Raw genomic sequence first — 21245 nt, forward strand, 5'->3', positions numbered from 1 at the left:
TTACTTGCTTACAACCTCCATGCAAATCTGTACGTACATCACTTCAATAGTATTTGCACTCCATTACCTCAAGGGGGTCAGTCTCTCCCTCCAGCTCAACCATCACAGGTGCATTCATGCTGGCCCCCCAGACAAAAAGTAAACACATAAGAAACAAGTAGTTAAACTCCCATGCTTGAACCCATAAGAAACAAGTAGTTAAACTCCCATGCTTGCTAGCAAGCCGTAGCCCTTGGAAAAACCAGCAAGCAAGCAAGTTTAGACCTACAGAGAAAGCCTATACAGCAGTTCCTTGCCCCTGTATTTAAACATTTGTTTAGGCATCTCATGGTTCAGGAGTCCTGCCACCTGAAGCACAAGTACAAAGGCGAGTTGGAGGGATGAGGATGTAACTATTTGGCCCTCCTAGCTCTATTTCACATGATGGAACACATGCCCGGACACATGGACAGGTTGATGAAAGCATGAGAACAAGGATCATGAAGTTGGTTCAGGAAAAAAGCACCAGTTTTGGACAAAAAGTAGGAAAAAGCAAAAAGTCAAACAAAGTTGACTGCAAGCTAAGGGCACCATTGGAAAGAGGAGCCTGAGCCGGATCAAAAAGCTAAAAGCTGCTTTTCCAAAAAGTAGCTCCAGGGCCAAAAAGCAAGGCCTTGACGTTAGAAAAGCAAAGCTAAAGAACTGTGACAAAAGTTGAGTAATATTCTATTATTAAAAGAATAAAGAGGAAAGCATAGTGAAAAAGTAAAAGAAAAGCATGGTAGCTTTAAGAGGCCCCCACCCCCCCCCCCCCGGGGTACAAAAGAAGCATGAACCTCTCCCTTCTCCTCATTCATTGAAGCTTGGAGATTATCCTCACCTTCATCAACATCATCATCAAGCTTGTGGAGAGCAAGGAGACCCTCATCTTCATCTACTCGCCGCCACCATCGGACAGCCGCCCTACGCCGCCGCCACCTCTGTGCATCGCCGCCGCCACCTCTATGGTACTTTGCTCAACCTAGCGCCGCCCAGTAGCGCTGCTCTCAACCACCAGTACTACTCAAGTTTCTCTCAGCTTTCCGACAGAAGCTCTCTCTCTCTCTCTCTCTCTCTCTCTCTCTCTCTCTCTCTCTCTCTCTCTCTCTCTCTCTCTCCCTCTCATTTTTGTGTGAGCTTCTCCATCCTGCACCTAACCCTAATGTGCAGGTTTGTGTGTGTGAGTGTGTGAGTCCAACACCCAACAATTGGTATCAAAGCAAGGAGCTGGCCCTGAATTCTGCCCCTAGAGGAAAACCTGCAAAATTCCGTCGCCGTCCGCTAGTTCCGGCCACCAGTGGCACTAGTGAGGAGCCCACCACTGCCGCTCAGCCCGCGGGCGGCACCTCCCTGCCCAGCCGGCGGCGATAGTGCGCATAAGCCCGCCGCCGCCCAGCAACGCCCCCGCTCCATCACGGTTCCGTTCCGACCGCCCACAGCCACCCTCGCCGTTCCGTTCCGGTCGCCCTCGCTATTCCGCTCCGGCCGCCTTCGACGTTGCATTCCGGCCGCCCAGAGCCACCGCCAACACGTCACTGCCTCGTTTCAGCCGAGCCACTGTCGCTTCTCCCCTCCGGACGCCGTCACTGCTCCGCAAGTGCCCAACTGTCGACTCCGCCCGTTCCGGCCTCCCAGCGTCTTGCCCGCGACCTCTGTACTCGCCCTGCGCCCACCGCCTCCGCCTGGCCCGCCTGACCTGCGTGGACTCCGTGTGCTCCTCCTCGTCGACACCTCCAACTCCGGCGCACTCTGCATGCCTCCGCCTGGCTACTGGCCCATCGACAAAAGCATCTGTGTGCTCTCCACCTTTGCCTTGCACTCCAGCTCCCCGTCGGCCTGTAGACAGCCCTCCACCGCCCTGCAGGCTCCCTTCAACACTTGTGCCTCGCTGTTGGCCTGTGAGCTCCCCGTCGACCCTACGCTCCAACAAGCTCCGGCGGCTCACTCTCGCTCCACCTTCAGCTACACCTGGCTGCTGCTGCTCGAACACCTCTGCACGACCAGTACCTCGCGTGGCCAGCAACGCCCCCAGCTGATCGTGCTACAGGTAGGAATATGCAAATTTTGACAGAATTCTGCTCATGTAAAAATATGCAAATTTAGCAGACACTGCAGTGCGAGTCAGATACAATTTTGCAGACCCTACACTGCATGTGGTAAAGGGTTCAGGTGATTTGGGAGATTTCTCAATTTCAGGACAAATTTAAAAAATTGGGCATGTTGCTTTGATTGCAATACGGGGTTTTCAAAATTGAGGTCAAAATCAGCAAATTGAACCTCTTTCAATTGCAGAAATTTACGGCTTTTGTGAAAATTGGCCAATTAGATGCACATTGAAGCGATTGGAGTGCATAAAAATTGGGGATTTTCAGATTGGAGCATGTAATTGGATATTACAGCTGTGATTTGTCGCATATGTATACACATTGTGTGTAATTGGACAATTTGGTGCAGGTTTACACTTGCTCTGGTTTGCAGGCATACATTTGCACAGGACATTTGGTTGCCAAGCAGTGCACATTGATGCTTGGTTTGCTTGCAGGTATATTTTGTTGACATGGCACAGAATGCTACAGATGTATTTGGTGTGCTCACCCAAGAGGACAAGTTAGATGGATCTAACTACTCCCTCTAAAGTTTCATGATCCGTAATTTGCTGGTAGCCAAAGGGCTTTGGGGCATCATGTGTGGTGATGACACACGCCCACTTACCATACAGCCAACCACGCCTCAAAGGGGAGGTTCTCAAAGAGCTCCTGATGTAGAACCTGCTCCCACACAAGAGCAGAAGAGATGGGACTCTAGAGATGCACAGGCCATGTCATTGATAGCCCTTTCAGTGAAAAGGACTATTATTCCGCACATTCATTCTTGCAAGACATCGAAGCTTGCATGGGACACATTGGAAGCAATGTATCAGGTACGCAACGAGGCAAGAGTTGCCTACTTGAAGAGGCAATTGGATCTTCTTTCTATGGATGAGGGTGACTCCATGGCAGATCATCTCACCAAAGTGAAAGATTTGCAGGAACAATTGCTCAACATTGATGAGGTTATCCCAGACAGACAGATGGTCACTGTAGCTTGGTTGAACACAATGCTAATCAATACACTTAAATACACTAAGATTTGAAGGACACTTGCTCATATACAAGAAGTAAATTGACAAGAGAAACACAATGAGCCGGAACGGCCAACCCCTCCCTTGAGTAAATTGTATTACTATTGGAGAAACTCAATACATAGCTTCACGGGCATCCATTGCCAAATCCTCCATGCCAATGCATATGAAATTCAGCATTTAGAAAACAATGGTATGTCGATGTAGATCACCAAGGAGCTGCCTTGATGCCCGGCCCGACTTCAGTGCCCATATTCTCGACCATTGGCTCTATGTTCTACCAAGCAAGGTAGCAACATCTTCAAGAGCACATAGGACAAGAGAAATACTACACAGGGCGGCTAAACAAGGAGTCCTGCCCTTCTACTTTTTTTTTTTTCCGGAAAAACGATCCTTCTATTAGTTAATGAGAAAACGCCATAAGGCTACAAAGCTCACCTCGCAAGGAGGGATAAAAACACAGTGAACACCTGAGCTCCACCCCCGTGGCTGGCCGCTCTCTGGGGGGGGCTACCTAGTAGTACATGTGGGAGGTGAGAAAAGCCAAACTGGAGGCCTATAGTGCCAAGTGACATCCTCGCCCCTCGTGGTGAGGAAAGGGCCAGGCTGCCACGTGCGGAGGAAAGCCTTGCGGCGCCCTCTCATGCGGTCCGAGTCGCCCTGGAGTTTCCCCCAGTGTCCTCTCAAGGTGTGAATGATGTCCACCCAGAGGGCCTGTATGACCTCCGTCGGTGGAGTCGCCTGGCGGTCAATGGCCTCCCTGCATCGGGCTCTCCATATGTGCCAAGCCGTCATGCTGCTGATCATCTCCCATCTGTGCCCGACCCCCTCCTGAGGGGCTGCCGAAGAGAAGTCTGGCGTCGGAACCACCGCCATCGCCCTGCCAGAGACCTGGATGGTCGCACTGCCAGGGATGTCCTCATATCCAAGGGCCGGGCCGCTGTCCGTAGCCCAAGCCACCGCACCCCACGTCACCAGCATCTCACCTGGTGAGCCTGCAAAAACCATCCTGAGAGCGCGCTGCCATACCTGCTGTGCCTGTGGGCAATCCCATAAGCAGTGCCGCTGCGACTCCTGTGCATGGCCGAACCGAGGGCAGGACGCTGGGTGTCTGCCAAAAGCTAGCCAAGCCCCCACAGCCAGTCCTCTATGCGCTGTGAGCCAGAGAAAAAGCGTCACCTTCCGGGGCCGGAAGCTGGCCCAAAGACGCTGCCAGAAGTCCCTAAGAAAGGCAGGGGAGAGCCCCTGTCGCCGCCAATGCTCGGCCGCCGCCGGGGTGCTCGCTATCATGTGTCTCTAAATCCACCGCCCCAGCCTCGCTGTGTACTGAAAAAAGGGGATGCCTAGGCTGGTGGGGGCCAAGTAGGGATCTCGCCAAAACCACTCACCTGGATCCCACTGAAGGCGAATAAGAGGCCTGCTGTCCCAAGCCCATAATCTCCAAGAACAGTCCTCCCCTATCGAGGCCGGTGAGGGGTCTACATGCCACTGTCTCTGATGAAAGCCGACCACCCGCACCCTCTGAAGAATACAACCCTGGAGCCCATCCAAATCCAGTCGTGTCCTCTGAAGCTGGCCACCCTCTCCCACCTCGAAAGTGAGTGGGGCGACTCTCTCCGCTGTGCCGCAGACCGCTAGAAGGATCTCATGCCGAGTAAAGACACCCATCCACTGTGGAGGTGGAGGGTCCTGTACTGGGGTCCGCCACTCCCGGGGGATGGCCGCCTCAATGTCCTGTCTCATCGACTCTCTGCCCCTCATCCCACTGAGTCTCCTCTCCTGAGCCTCTAGAGGCAGCTGTTGAAAACATATCCAGTCGTCTAGGGACTGGGCTGGGCCGGAGCTCAACGGGCCCCACGACACGTGAGGCCGCGATCCAACCATATGGCCGCTGGGAAGTCGAATCAAGGGGTTCCAGATCAATGGCTGCCTCAGGCGCTCCTCATCAATGCCCGGGGGAGTCTGGAAGAGTGACGGCCTCAGATGCGCCCAGGCCCTCAGAAGGCTAGCTGCAAAACGCTCCTCAAAGCCAAGGCCTACTCCTCTGGATCGCTGCTCTGTAAAGATCCACCTGATGCTGGGGGTCCAGGGGCCGCTAAGAGAAGGAGTGCGGCTGAGCATCCTGGAAACAAGAAACTCCTTCCACGGCTCAGCACCTGGCAGGAGGCCACGAACTACCAACTTGCCAAGCAAAGCTCGGCTTTGGCAAATAGGATCAACAATGCCCAGGCCGCCTCTCTCCCTCGGCTGAGTGATCACAGCCCATGCCACCTTGGCCCTGGCGGGCCGCCCGTCGCCACCGGACCAAAGAAAGTTCCTGATGAGCCTCTGCACCTGGCCAATGCACGCCCGCGAGAAGGCCCAGCAAGAAGTGATGTACCACATGGTAGCAAGCAGAACTTGGTTGGCCACAACTACTCGGCCAGCCAGAGATAAACGAGCGGTACTCCAATACAGAAGCTTCTTCCGAATGCTCAGAAGAAGGGGGGCTATCTGCTGCTCCGGAGATATGTCAATGCCCACGTAGCATCCCAAATAACGCACTGTAGTGCCGGGGGCAGCCACTGAAAACCATCAACTGGCCTCCAAGTCGGGGGGGGGGGGGGGGGGGGGGGGGGGGGGGGGGGGGGCATAGAACTGACCCACAACCCACACAACTTGTGCCAGTTGATCAAAGCACCCGAAGCTCTGCAAAACCTGTCCATGGCTGAGGCGAAGCGGCGGAGGTTCTCCTCACCTCCCTGAAGATAGACAGCAGTGTCATCCGGGAACTCCGAGTCTAGGAGCTCCTCCGAGGTGCGGATGGGAAGCTGGAGGCCCCGCAAACCTGTATCCTGTGCCGTCAAAAAAGTGCTCATGGCCTCCGCCACAAAAAGAAAAAGAAAGGGCGCCAAGGGGCACCCCTGCCGCACCGAGCGCGAGAGCTGGAACCTCTCTCCGCGCACGCCCTGTATCAGCACCTGGCTATGAGCCGATGTGTAGAGTGCAGAGACCCCACGGATCCACAGAGGGGGGAAGCCCATCCTCTCCATAGTGCCTTCCAAGAAGGCCCAGTCCACCCGATCATATGCCTTCTCGAAGTCGAGAAGGAGCACTGCCAGATCCTCCTGCCGAAATCTAGCCAAAGCCGTAGCCTCCCAGAAAGAGAAAATGTTATCCAGAATGCTCCTATCCTGGATGAAGCCTGTCTGCGTGGAGTGGATGATGTCCGGAAGGTGAGGCTGAAGCCGCCTGCTGATCGCCTTAGCTAGGACCTTGTAGGCCGTGCCTAGCAAGGTGATCGGTCTCCACTGTCTAATCTCCAGTCTGTCTCCTCCCTCTTTGGGGATCAAGTGAATCAACCCCTCTGCCATGCTGTCCGGCATGACTCCCGACTCCATAATCTCCTGGAATGCCAATCTGAAGCCCCTATGTAATAGGCCCCAATACCTCTGGAAGAAAGCCACTGAGAGACCGTCCTCTCCTGGGCATTTGCCCCGAGGTAATGCCTGAAGAGCCTCCTCCAGTTCCGTATCCGAGAAGGGGGAGAGAAGGGAGTGCTGCAAATGGGCCGGCACAACCGGTCCAGACTACCTCCCGAGCCTCTCTCACCCTGTCATCTGCTGGCTCAGCAGAGAGAAGATCCCTGTAAAAATCTGTGGCTATCGCCCGAACCCTGGGGGGATCCACCACAACCTGGCCATCAGCCTGCCGAAGACGCCTGAGACCCTCTCGTCTGAAGCGAGGCCCTGTCGCCTCAAAGAAATCTCGAGTCACTCTGTCTCCAGCCTGTGTCCAAAAAGAAGCCCGAGCATGGAACCGGAACTCCACCCTCCTCTCCTCGATGGATCTGATCTCAGTGCGAGCTGACTCCATCTACTCTGAGATCCAAGGGCTCGTAGGATCCCTCTCCTGGAGTCTCTGGAGGGACGCTAGACTCCTCTGTAGGCTCCTCTCCTGCTCTCTGAAGGCCTCCAGACGGTCCAAGGCAGCCTGTCTGAGCATCCGACTGATCTCCTGCAAGCCACTGGCAAGATCGCTGGCTGCCGTTCCTCTCCTGAACTACAGCTCCTGCCAGACCTGCTCAACTCTGATCGCAATCTCGGGCTCCTCTATGAGACAATCTGGAATCCGGACGCTCTGGCCCCGCTCTCCTCTCGTAGGGTCCTCGATCTGGAGAAGCACTGGAAAGTGGTCTGAAAACGAGGAGCCTGCAAGTATGCCCACAGTGCCACCTCTATCACAAGCCCACTCATCAATGTAAAACCTGTCGATGCGGGAAAGGTTAACTCCTGTGGCTCGTCTATCCGAGCGCGAAAAAGATCGACTCCCCTGCAACCTACCAAACTCCAGGAGAGTCCACGGATCCTGGCCTCTCACCTGCAGCACTAGTTCCTCCCAGGCAGCGAGCTCCGGCCCATGAATGGTCTCCTGGCTGCCCCCCATCCTGTCCTCTGCATCCTCCAGCATGTTGCAATCCCCTCCTAGGCACCAGTGGTCTGCCAAGGGGAGGGACTGCCTAATGGTGCTCCAGAACTCGGCTCTCCCGGTCGCCCCATTAGGGGCATAGAAGTTGAGGAAGCCAATGCGGTCTTCCCCAACCCGAAGGATGATCCACTGCGCTCGACCCTGGACCAGAGTGCCAGAGTCCACAACCTCGGATAGAAGCTGCTTGCTGACTGAGATGCATACTCCACCCTGGTTCCCCTGGGAGCCATATGCTGGTGACCAAAAAGTGTGACTCCTGCCTGGCAAGATCTTCCCGCAGGTGCGGGTACGCCCGGCAGAAAGGTGGTGCTCCTGGATGAAAAGGATATCTATGGGTCCTCCAATGAGAGCCCTCTAGATCTCCTGGCGAAGTCTGCCCCGACCAATGTAGCAGCGATGTCCACCGAGACCCTGGATGTTCCATGAGAGGATCCTCATGGATGAGCTATGGCAAGTGAAGCAGCCGCCACTGGCTCACCCCTCTCAGCCGGCCCGGATGATCTGCCCTCCACTCTGTGAGTCTTGGGCGCCGGCTTGGAGGGAGAATAGTCACTGTCTGTCCGGGTGCGGAGTCTCTCCAAAAAGAGGGTGACCTGTCTCTGTGTCCAGCCCCACTCCGCCTTCGCCCTATCCAGGGCATAGGCATGGGACCAATCCTCTGCATATATGTATCTAAAGGTCGGCTGCACCCTCGGGGCGGCATGGAGGAGAATCAGTAGCACCGCCTTAACTGAGGTGTGGACCGGATCCGCCCGCCAATCTCCTATACCAAACAAGCTCATGCGGGCTGAGTGTAATCGGGTCTGCAATAGGTCCGTGAGCCCCAAGTCGCTGAAGTGGTGAGAAAACTCCAGTATCTGATCACGCAAAACTTCCTCTACAGAGTTGCAATCCCATGCTGTGTCTGGGGCAACACTGAGAGGAAAGGAGAAGGCCACCATGCTGCTCACCACTGAAGGAGAACGAGAGGGATGGCACACCACGCAAACTCGCAAGGGCGCGACCACTGTCTCGAACGGGCCAGCATCCAACTGGAGGCACCTGAAAAAACCGTAATCCACTGGTAGCCCCATCACTCGCGGGGGCCCCCCAAGGGAGGCTGGAGAGAACTCTGTGGGGCGGGCGAAGCTAGGATCGCCATCTCCACCGGCCCGGAGTGGCGGTGGAACAGCCCGCTGGACTGAACTCTGGCCTACCCAGCTGCGCTGCCCCGGGGCAGTGGGTGGTCTGGCGAAGTATCCTGGAGAGGCCGAGGGAGGGATGGGGGCTCGCGACGAGGAGGGGGGAGAGTGAGGAGAGGATGGAGAGGCATCTGCCAGAGGATAGGTGTCAGGGGGGGCCGCCGGGGGAGGCGGGAGGGGGAGGCTGGGGGGGAGAGGGGGGGGTGGAAGGAGTGCTCTCCGGGTGAGGGGAAGGGGAGCCGGGGGTCGCAGAGTGCGGCCCGGGATCCTCAGGAATCTGCTCCAAGGAGGGGGCGGGGCCGCGGGGGGAGGCGGGAGCGGGGTCTCCACGTGGGAGGCTCCACCAGCGGCCTCAACGGGCACTGAGTCTGGATCCTCGTCCATCGGGGTGGGACCTGCTGGCCGCCTATCCCTGACTGGAGCATAAGTGCGGGTAGGTGCCTGTACACCAGCCGGAGTCGCCTGTCCGCCAGCCTGTGCTACCTGTGCGACGGTCCCTGCGGGCCGGGCGTTTCCGCCGGCGAACCTCCTGCCATCCGCCAGCCTCCTGGGTCTGCGCAGCATCCTCCGCTGGGGCCTGCTCGTCAGATGATGGCGCCTGCTGTGGCGAGCCAGGGATGTCCGGTCTCTGAGGTGGATGGCCACCACTCGGGTCTCCTGCAGGGGGTCCAGAGGCGGCATAGCGTGAAGGATGAACCCCCTTGCGGGGACAGGCGCGTGCGAGATGACCCATCTCCCAACATGTGTAACACTGGCCGGGGAGGCCCGAATACTCCACGCGCTGTATCAGATGTCCTCCAGAAAGACAAGGGAGGAGGATCGTCTTCGGGAGGGACTCCGGTGACGGAACCACAACACGAATGGCCGGGAGTCCTGCTACCCGAGCAATCACTGAAGCCGCTGTCTGAGGCGTCTCCACCACTTGCCCGAACGCCTTGCCAATGGATGACAAGAGGGGCAAGTACTCCCTACGGAGTCCAGGAAAGCAGATAGTGACGGGGAAACCTGTCGCGCCTGCTAGCGGGTCAAAAGCGGGGTCGAAACCATGAGTCCATCGCGCCAGGAACGCCCGGGATGAGCGGAGGGCGATGGGGCTCCGAGCCAGCACCATCTGAGCTGCCTGGGGGGACTCGAAATCCACCTGGTAGTAGCCACGTCCCAAAAAATCTACGCTGACGATCTTGGCGGGCACGCCAACAAGGCTGCCTTGCACAAGGTCGCGAAGCTCTCTCCGCATCGGACGGCTACCCACCATCTTGCAGACCAAGGAGGAGGCCTCAAGAGCGGATACTGTGGAAACAAACAACTGAAGATCTTCAGCTGTGAACTCCAGACGGTCTTCAGCTGTGAACTCCAGACGGAGACCGGAATCGGCAGGGGTAGTCGGAGCGGCTTCCATGGAGTCCTCCAGAGGGAAAAGGCCAGAAACCGGGGTCACCAACGGGAGGGACACAGCCCTGCGAGGAAAAGGAGAGGCGGAGGGCTACGGGATAGCGGGGGCGGGGAGGGGGGAGCTGAGGCGGGGGGGAGCTAGCGGTGGGGGGAGGGGCGAGACGGAAGGGGAGGAGAGGGAGAAGGCGGAGGAAAAAAAACACACACACACACACACACACACACAAAAAACAAAAAAAAAACAAAAACAAAAAACAAAAAAACGCGCAGCGGAGGAGAAGGCGGAGGGGGAAGAGGTGGCGGGGGAGAGAAGAGAGGCGGAGGAGACGAAGGCGAGGGGGGTAGAGAGGCGGGGGAAGAGAAGTCGGGGGAAGGAAGCAAGCGGGGGGGGGGGGGGGTGGCGGGAGAGGCAGCGAGGAAGGAGGCGGAGGAGGATAAGGCGGGGGGGAAAGAAGGCGGGGGAGGTAACGAGGAAGGAGGCGGGGGAGCGATGGCGGGGGAGGATGCGAGGCAGAAGGCGGGGGAGAAAAGGCGAGGAAGGGCGCAATGAAGGAGGCGGGGGAGAGGACGGAGGAGAATGCGGGGGATTGGCGGGGGGAGAGAGGGGGGCGCGACGGCGAGAAGCAGCGGGGGGTGAAACTCGCAGCGGCGGTGCCCGGGGGACTAGGGCCTTTGACACACTTGTTGATACCATCAATGCATATTAAAACATTTAAACATGGCCACAGCCTTAACACATATCCATCATCACTTTGCATAAAATATAAAGCTGGACAAAACATCCACAAATGCTGAAAATGGATCTTGCACATGTGACACCACATAGAGGCCGGAATGGGCCGACCCCCCCCTTGGAGTATTTTATTACCCAAGGAGAATAATATCATGTACAAGCTTTGAGGGCCTTACTCTCCCCACGGGAGATGCCGGATTATCCAAATACAAATGCCATAACACAGCCCAACACGAGGCAACCAAGCCGGAACATAGGCTGTAGAAATGCCGAGCCAACAATATAATCCATATACCTCCGTGTGGGTACTGATTCTTCCCCAAAAACCACGGGTCTTCATGCAATAGAAAGGGTACAACAAGTACAACTCCCATTCAGCCGGTACAGCAGGTACAATGGCTGGTACAGCCGGTACAGTGGCTGGTACAGCCGGTACAGTAAGTACAAATGCTGGTACAGTAGGTACAGTGGCTGGAACAGCAAGTATAGTGGCTGGTACAGCAAGTACAGCAAGTACGGTGGCTGGTACAGCCGGTACGGTGGCAGGTACAGCAAGTACAAATGCTGGTACAACACATACAATGGCTAGAAATCATAATAAATGATTGAATACCCTTGCCTTCAGTATTTCTTCGCGATGGAAGCCTCCAAAACAGTCCCCAACAGCCGGTATTCTTCATGGGCAGCCTTCAAGAGAGAGAGAAAGAGAGTATCCATCATTAGGGAAGCCTTCAACGGTGGTAGAGGCTAGTGTGCAGCAAGAGAGCCTCCATTAATGAAGAGAGAGGGCTCCAATTTATAGATTTGGGCCTCCCATGAGCTAAAATGGCAAGAGAAGGCTACAATGACAAGTGGAGAGCCACACAATAGCTGAAGTGACAAGTGTGAGGCCACTTGTCTCACTTTGATCCACTTTCTAACAAGTGTCAGGCCACTTGTCTCACTTTGGTCCACTTTCTTGCCACATGTCCCAATCTAAGACATGGGTCCTTTCATAATCTTTACCTCTAAAAATATCCCAACTGGTAGACATTCTGTCATAGGCACTTTGCCAACTCTTGGTATCTGCTCAATTCCAGATGTAATGACGCGAACAGAATTTCCATCGGAGTCGGGCCAAAAATAGCAACTCTCTTAAATTTTAGGAGTGTGGTCCTTTGTATTCTAGGATAATCCCCCATTCCCAAAGCTTGTACTTTCCAAATATTTAAACATCCTGGAGTCCACCAGACCCCTTTTAGACTGGGAAATGTCCAGGCTGGTGACATCCTCCCCAACTTCTTAAAAGTTGTCCGCAACTTTAAGCTTCAAGCCATATATTCAAGATATGATCATGTCCCATCGATTGGGCGAGACGAGACAGTCTCAAAAAATCCAATATAACTGAAGAATCCATGTCCCAAAGAAATGGGCGAGACTAAATAAGTCTCCATAATACCAATATCAAAATCATGTCCCAAGATAAATGGGTGAGACAAAACAGTCCCATAAGTCCAGATAGCATAATCCATGTCCCAAGTAAATGGGCGAGACAAATCAGTCCCATAAGTCCAGATATCATAATCCATGTCCCAAGTAAATGGGCAGAACAAATCAATCCCATAAGTCCAGATATCATAATCCATGTCCCAAGTAAATGGGCGAGACAAATCAGTCCCATAAGTCCAGATATCATAATCCATGTCCCAAGTAAATGGGTGAGACAAAATAAGTCTCCTGCAAACAAGACATCGGTCCACATGACCCTTGGCATAGACATAAGTCCCGTCATGTCCACTTTACCACTTGCACTCCGTGTTGGTACTCTGACCACACACCTTGGATGAGAGATGGGCTCAAGTAACAAGATAAAACAATCACTCGTAGGCATAGATAACCTGGTGTTCCATAAGCATTTCTGCTACACATAGTTTATAGGCATTTCGGCCACCAATAGTTTGTAGGCATTTCGGCCACCAACTCGCACGACCCTCTCAAGTGCCCATGTTCCCTTCCATCTGCTCTCTATTGTTCCACCCACACATGGTAGAAACAATCTTCAAGAGAGCACGTAGGACAAGAGAACACTACACAGGGTATGTTGTGCTTGTCACTACCCTTTGAAGTGCCCTTCCATCTGCTCTCTATTGTTCCACCCTCACATGGTAGAAACAATCTTCAAGAGAGCACGTAGGACAAGAGAACACTACACAGGGTATGTGAATCATGAGTTTCATAAGTCCAATGCATCCCAAATAAAGGGAGCCAAAAAGAATAATCCATCCCAGTAAAAGGGAGCCATAAACATAATCCATAAACCTGAGGATGGATCCAAATTCCTAGAAAAGAAGTCCAGGAATCCATACACCTGTATACCATAATCCTTGTATACCATAACTCTTACCACATACTCCGTGCTAACCACACACCTTGGAGTAGAGGTGAACTTAATCCATAAAAGCATCATATCCATGAGATAACCAAAGATTTCTTCTCTATAAACTCGAACAGATTCGTCCATAGAAATTGCCTGTTAAGCCCAATATCTATATAAATCTCGACAAGAAAGAAATCTCCATAGATATATTCCATCCCAATAAAGGGAGCCATGAAAAGAATTCATCCCATTAAAGGGAGCCATAAACAATGTTTCCCTGAAACCATCTCAAGGCAAACAACAATACCTTTCTCCTTGCATAGCTATACAAGGGTTAGTGAACATCAAAAACACTTCATAGTAAATAGCAAAAGCACCAACTTTGCAAACTCAAAGTATACTTAGCTATTCTTTGCCAGGTTGGTCATGAAGCCAACAGAAATATCTCGTCACCATATCCTTAAGATATCTTGAGATATATCTCCATATAGCTTGCCTGTAAGCTTGATAATATAATCCACAATATCCATATGGAAAGAGTGCTAAACGTGTGCACATAAAGCCAACTCCATACTTCCAAGATAAATTTTGTGAATTCATAAATCCTTAGATCAAGCTGTCTATTGTTCATGCTCTTGCTTCATAGGCTCTGAAGTGGCTGGCCATGCTTAATAGCAATGATGGTAAGTGTGGTCCCCACTCCAGATCTTTTCTCTTCCTTATTGATAGAAGGAAGCCTCCGCTTCCAAGAAAGCCTATGCTCTGATACCAATGAAACTCGCAGCGGCGGTGCCCGGGGGACTAGGGCCTTTGACACACTTGTTGATACCATCAATGCATATTAAAACATTTAAACATGGCCACAGCCTTAACACATATCCATCATCACTTTGCAAAAAATATAAAGCTAGACAAAACATCCACAAGTGCTGAAAATGGATCTTGCACATGTGACACCACATAGAGGCCGGAATGGGCCGACCCCCCCCTTGGAGTATTTTATTACCCAAGGAGAATAACATCATGAACAAGCTTTGAGGGCCTTACTCTCCCCACGGGAGATGCCGGATTATCCAAATACAAATGCCATAACACAGCCCAACACGAGGCAACCAAGCCGGAACATAGGCTGTAGAAATGCCGAGCCAACAATATAATCCATATACCTCCGTGTGGGTACTGATTCTTCCCCAAAAACCACGGGTCTTCATGCAATAGAAAGGGTACAACAAGTACAACTCCCATTCAGCCGGTACAGCAGGTACAATGGCTGGTACAGCCGGTACAATGGCTGGTACAGTAGGTACAGTAAGTACAAATGCTGGTACAGTAGGTACAGTGGCTGGAACAGCAAGTATAGTGGCTGGTACAGCTGGTACGATGGCTGGTACAGCTGGTACAGCAAGTACGGTGGTTGGTATAGCCGGTACGGTGGCAAGTACAGCAGGTACAAATGCTGGTACAACACATACAATGGCTAGAAATCATAATAAATGATTGAATACCCTTGCCTTCAGTATTTCTTCGCGATGGAAGCCTCCAAAACAGTCCCCAACAGCCGGTATTCTTCATGGGCAGCCTTCAAGAGAGAGAGAAAGAGAGTAGCCATCATTAGGGAAGCCTTCAACGGTGGTAGAGGCTAGTGTGCAGCAAGAGAGCCTCCATTAATGAAGAGAGAGGGCTCCAATTTATAGATTTGGGCCTCCCATGAGCTAAAATGGCAAGAGAAGGCTACAATGACAAGTGGAGAGCCACACAATAGCTGAAGTGACAAGTGTGAGGCCACTTGTCTCACTTTGATCCACTTTCTAACAAGTGTCAGGCCACTTGTCTCACTTTGGTCCACTTTCTTGCCACATGTCCCAATCTAAGACATGGGTCCTTTCATAATCTTTACCTCTAAAAATATCCCAACTGGTAGACATTCTGTCATAGGCACTTTGCCAACTCTTGGTATCTGCTCAATTCCAGATGTAATGACGCGAACAGAATTTCCATCGGAGTCGGGCCAAAAATCGCAACTCTCCTAAATTTTAGGAGTGTGGTCCTTTGTATTCTAGGATAATCCCCCATTCCCAAAGCTTGTACTTTCCAAATATTTAAACATCCTGGAGTCCACCAGACCCCTTTCAGACTGGGAAATGTCCAGGCTGGTGACAGGGGGGAGAGGCGGAGCTCGCAGGCGAAGTCGTACAGCCTTCTGAAGCGTGTTAGGCGTCGGGTTTCTGCTCAAGAGATCCTGGGTTCAAGTCCCACTCGACGAAGGAACTTGTCCTGCCCTTCTACTAAATAAGTAATGACAACACATTGTCCAATTAGTTTACCACTCTTCATAGAAGTTGTTGCAAGCGGAAGCCTTCACGTTGGAAGCTTTAGAAGTGTTGATATCTTCGATTTGCCGCAATCCTTCGCGACAAAAGTCTTCAAGAGGATGAAGGGAACCCTGGGAAAGCTTCCCCTATGGTTCAACTTGACAAAGGAAGACTGAAATTAGGGTTTTCAGCAAAAAGAGCAGAAATTACAGCAAAAATGAGAGCTGTTTTACTGAATTTCAGTCATTGGGAGTGAGTAGGAGAGTCATTAGCACTTGGAAACACTCTTGGAAGCTTGAAAAACACCCTAGCAAGTTGGGTATGGCTATGGAGAGCTTGGAAATGGAGAAAAATGGTGGAAAAACAGAGTTTTCAGCCTCCAAAAATCCTCATGAAGAGAAAACACGAATTTTCTCTTAATAAGTAAGTGAATTGGGATCCAATCAAGTGAGAGAACATGGGGAGATACCCATTTATGAGTAAAAAGGGAGGATCAGGTCCTGGACATTGAGTCTTGTCCGCCTCGGGACTTCAGTGAGTGTGAACTTGGAAGCGGTCATAATTTATAAGTGACTTTTGGGTGCCCAAACTTTAATGAAGTGGGAACGCACTCACTTATAAATATTGGCTAAGTCCTAAAGGCTATTTGAGCTTAGATTGGGTAATACTTACCACCTGTTCACATGCCACACAACCATGTTTTGCAAAAGCATCATATGGTTGATAATATGCCGCCTCTTGAGTCTCCACCAAGACATGTATGTGAGGGGTGTATTTTGGGAAAGATGCAACGAAAACCATTCCCCAAAGATGGAGCTGTTAGAGCTGAAAGTAAAATACAGCTCATACATAGTGATGTATGTGGTCCAATGCGGACACCATCCATAGGGGAGCATCTTTACTTCGTCACATTCATTGATGACTACTCCAGGTTTGCTTTGGCTTACCCCTTGAAAGCGAAAGCAGATGTGTTTACATGCTTTCGACACTTTGTAGCAATGGCTGAAAATATATGTGGATGTAAAGTCCAAACACTCCGCTCAGATAGAGGTGGAGAATACATGTCAAATGCATTCATGGATTATATGCTTCAAAAGGGCATCAAACACCAATGTACTGTGCCTTATACACCGCAACAGAATGGTGTAGCTGAAAGGAAAAATAGATCTCATGGAGATGGCAAGATGCATGGTGAAAGCACAAAAGTTGCCTCACAAATTTTGGATGGAAGCTATAATGTGTGTGTGCAACTCATGTGTTGAACAGGTGTCCAACAAAAGCTTTGAAAACCATAACACCATTTGAGGCTTGGTATAGCCGAAAGCCAACGGTGGATTATATGCGTACATTTGGGTGTTTGGCATATGCACATGTGCCAGAACAACTCCGAACAAAGCTAGATGACAAAGCAATTAAATGCATTTTTGTGGGCTACAGCAATGACCGTCTTTATAATCCAACTACACGAAGGATTTTTGTAAGTAGAGATGTGGTATTTGCTGAAAATTCAAAACAATCCATGTATAGCTTGTATAAAAGCAATGATACAAGCATACAGGACATGTTTGATGGACTTTTACCCATTGCAATTAGGGGGGATTCAGATCAGCCAGCCCCTACACAAGAAAATCCTCATGTAGAACATGTGGAACAGCCAGCCATTCAGCCCCCTTCTATGGAAGAAATGGAAGATCTTGTCACTGGGCAGAGAACAAAGCAGTACCCATTACCAATAACTGGTCGTGGATAACCTTGGCCTTCATGAGAAACGATTGCTTAGAACTGCCAACAAGAAATAACATACCTTAGAGTTACCCTTGCAAAGTAACTGCCCGTATTGATAAATCTTGAGCAAAGAGATCCTCCTATTTGGACTATACTTGATGTGCCCTGGTAAGAGTTTGCTCGACCAGTGAGACCTCCTTTGTAATGGTCCGCACAAGCACTACATACGCCTTCAAATCACAATCCTCCCAGTCTTGTAATTCTGCAAGGAATTCATCCTCATGAATCTAGATCCACCTCCTCGAGTTCTGAGGACGCTCAAGGAGGGGAAGCCGGGGAAGAAGCAGAGATTCAAGGCCGCTTGTCAAGTTGCACCACACACGAGTAAACCACCTCTAGAAGCTGTCTTAACTGTAAAGCAGCAGCAGCCACTACACCACCAGCCACTTGGACTTGCACCTTCTCACCTTGCAAGAGGGGTTGCACGGGGTAGGAGCACCTCCAATAGAAAAATGCTGGTGTAAAGATGCTAAAAACGTAGGTACAACAAAAAAACGCAACCAGCAAAGAAGAAAATGCAATAAACTACTACTTCCAGAAACACAGCTGCAGGAGGAAGGAAGCGATCAAAACGCAGATGGGAAGCCGGGACCTAGTCGTCTAATACCATGTTGGAGTAAGCACATGCAGAAGCATAGACAAGGAAAGAGAGAGAGTCAGAGCTTGTTGACAAGATCACCTTTTATTATAGCATGAAGCTTTACAATGACAATAACCAGCAAGAGAAGTGTTGCACTGTGATTGGATACAACAAGTAAATTTGAGGAGGCTCCTTATATAGTGAAGCAAGGAATTCACTAACTGCCCCTAGGAGCTAGCTAACTCCTCCACGACCTGCTAAACAAGGAGAAAATAGGATAAAAGCCATAAAATAGAGGTAGCCCCATAATATTGAGATGCACAATAACATAACAAAATCAAGAGGGTAAATCAAGTTCAAAAGTGAGATTATGGCTAGTTTGACTTGGAATACTTGCAAGACTAAAAAGTTTGGCTAAGACTCAGAGAAGCCACCTAGCACATAGAAAATAAAGTGTCACAAAACAAGAATAGAAATGGATCAAGAGACATGCACCAAGCAAGCTAATGACTTCAAGTACAAACAATGAGATTGATGTTGCCTCCATCAATAGGGCTAGGTTCATAGCAAGGGTTCCTCACCAATGAGGGAACACAACAAATTGTATGGGACATCAAGGTTTGTGATAGAGTGTCAGCATGGGCATCAAGGTGCTCCAAATGGAGCTATGGTTGGGTGGTAAGGTAGCCGTTTTTGGTAGTACCTTTTGTCACCAGCCATGACTCAGAGAAACAACAGCTTTCTTTTTTAGAAAAAGAACTCGCTTTGGCAACATCTCTTTCCTCCTCTTTCACTATGGACCAAAGATTATTTCACGTGCAGCCCATTTGATTCATGCTAGAATTAAACAATTAAGCAGCATAAACCGTTTGTTGCATGACAGTGTTAAGTTCTGCATCTCAGGAAGTCTTAGAAAATCGAATAATGCTGACGAAAAAAAGCATGCAATAGTTTTCCGTGGTGTACTAAAAGATGTTCATGTGAGCAAAGGATGAAGACACATTTAAAATATGCACGACCAATCAAGGCCTTAGTGTATACCTCCGTTAAGTCAGGGTAACCGTATCAGTTTGTGTGGCTAATCATACATAGTGTTTCCCCCCACTATCAATGCTCAGCGAACCACATCTGATGAACATGCGGACACTTCTCCATAGAGAGAAGGAAATTAGGTTTTGCACATAGCCTGAGTCCTTGCTATTGTGCTTGATCTATAAAGTACCACTCAATATATTCCTTGCTTCCTCTTGCATGGCACTTGATCTATAGAGTACCATTCTCTATAGCCATTGCTTCTTCTAGCATGGTGCCCAATCTTGTAATGTAAAAACACTTAACCCTGTTTTGAAGTACCTTATTTGCAGAGCCCTTGTCCCGAGGACGCGGGCACGCTCATATTTCGTCATGTATCGGGTGGTTTTGCGGGGCTTATCAGGGGGATGCTCTCCATCTTTCATCTCCACATCCTCCCCTCCGATGGTGTCGATGGGTGCAGCTTGATCCTCATCCTCCTCGACCTCTTCCTGCCATGGAAAAAGAGCGTTTTGTACATAACCAAACCTATCAGTCTTTTCTAGGCTGGAGGGGGGGAGGGGGGGGGGAGGGGGGGAGGGGGGGGGGGAGGGGAGGGGAGCAGGGGGTGCGGAGACGCCTGGCCATGGCCTCTTACCTCAACTTCTGGTTCCACTGGCTCATCGTACCTGCCACAAACAGAAGATCATAAGCTCTACATAAACATTGCTTGCAGACACCCCTAAAAATGGGGAAACGAGGACGCACCCGCCATCGCCCCCATCAAAATCGTTGAAGTCTTCGTCCGCCATGAGCCCAGAATTCGATATGTTCTAGAGCTCAAGTTCAACAAGGTGAATATAGGCAAGGCCTTCGTGATAGGTTCGGTTTTTTTGGTTAAGGAAAAAAAATCATAGGAATTAGTGGGTCGTTTCAGGTCATCATGCTTTTTTTATTTTATTTTTTTTGGGATCAATAATATTTCTTTATATTAACTGTTCAAAATCAGGCATACATCACCCCGAAAGACTCAACTATCTACTCCTTTTTAACCTCATTCAAGATTTTACAAAGAAATTCCCATCTTTCATCCTCACACAAGAAACTTGACTAATCCCACGAGATCTGATACCCCAGTAATAAGCAAGCCTCCATCATGTCCTCAGTAGTGCAGTCCTGGGGGGATTGTTTTTCTAACATACCCCCATGCTTTGACCACACCTTGACATTAGGTCTAGTGCCAACCGGGTTCTCAATAAAGGCCACAAAGGTGTGATCCATCTGTTTTTCCTTGCGGTACCATCTCTGAGTTTTAGGACCAAATCTTAGAGGCCTTTTCTTTTCAATCCAACACCCAGCCAACAAACCAACATTAGGGGAAGAACCCTAGTATGCATGAAGATCAGCCAAAATCACAGAAATAATCAAGGCATATTCCTCTGCAGATTCTGAATCAACAAATCTAGCTCCAGAGATCTAATTTTATTTACATAACATACAGACCAGCACATGCATATACATTTATACATCAGAAAATTATCCTGCAATCCTGTACATATAGCCCTTAAAAACACAATTTCATTTCTGCTAGTCTAGATTTCCCATAGGATGCAAGTTCTAATAATGTGTGGAGAAATTGAAAAAGTGGGAAGGTTTGAAAGTTCCCTTCCATAACAGAATTGATATTTGCAACTCAGTGTTGAATGCTTATATCATGTTTCTAAGTCCCGTATTAAAATTTGGGAAGTGTCATTGGAAGGAAATCATAGGACATATCAGAGACTTTCTATGGAGAAATGGCTTCGGTAAGAAAAGAGTTCCTCCTTGGTTGGCCTTAGAGAAGGTGTTAGTGCCTAAAAGGGAAGGGGGTATTGGTATCATTCAGTTGCCCACTCATTGTGCTGCCAGAAGGACTTTAATGCTGCTTAGGGTGCTATCTCTCAAAATTCTACTTGGGCCTTAATGATAAGGGAATTGGTGGAAATGGTTGATGTGTTGACCAAGGGAAAATGGGGGAACTTAAACTGGAAAGACAAATTGTTTTCACATGCTCCTCTGAAAGTCACATGTTCAGATTTTTGCAAAATGCTATGTAATTGCTGGAAAGATAATCTGGGCTTCATGGCTTGGGATGGTGGGGGGAGGGTAACTAGGAACTCCATGCTATCCTTGGGGTTATGGTGGACTCATAAGTTTAATCCCCCCTAGCTGCACTTGATACTAAAGTGGTAACAAAGATATTAGATATCTGGCTGACTGTTGGGACAGGGATGTGGCTGGGTGGAAATA

At 50.3% G+C, this 21245-nt stretch overlaps 1 protein-coding gene across 2 annotated transcripts in view; it reads right to left on the bottom strand.

Annotated features, from left to right (window-relative positions):
* LOC147616816 (DNA-directed RNA polymerases II, IV and V subunit 6A-like) overlaps positions 1–19851 on the bottom strand; it is a 20490-nt gene extending 639 nt beyond the window's left edge. For both annotated transcript variants that reach the window (XR_015262567.1, XM_086777871.1), the window contains exons 1-4: positions 19725–19851; positions 19615–19645; positions 19299–19468; positions 68–119 (exon numbers count right to left, since the gene is read on the bottom strand). Coding sequence is in view for 1 of the 2 variants with exons in the window: in XM_086777871.1 (XP_086633997.1) it covers positions 68–119; positions 19299–19468; positions 19615–19645; positions 19725–19768 (297 nt within the window). In the remaining variant the exon portion in view is untranslated. The remainder of the gene's footprint in view (positions 1–67; positions 120–19298; positions 19469–19614; positions 19646–19724) is intronic.
* Positions 19852–21245: the final 1394 nt, after the last annotated feature.

The sequence above is a fragment of the Cibotium barometz genome, chromosome 38 (assembly GCF_041138505.1).
Source record: "Cibotium barometz isolate CiBa-2024 chromosome 38, ASM4113850v1, whole genome shotgun sequence".
Classification (NCBI taxonomy): Eukaryota; Viridiplantae; Streptophyta; class Polypodiopsida; order Cyatheales; family Cibotiaceae; genus Cibotium; species Cibotium barometz.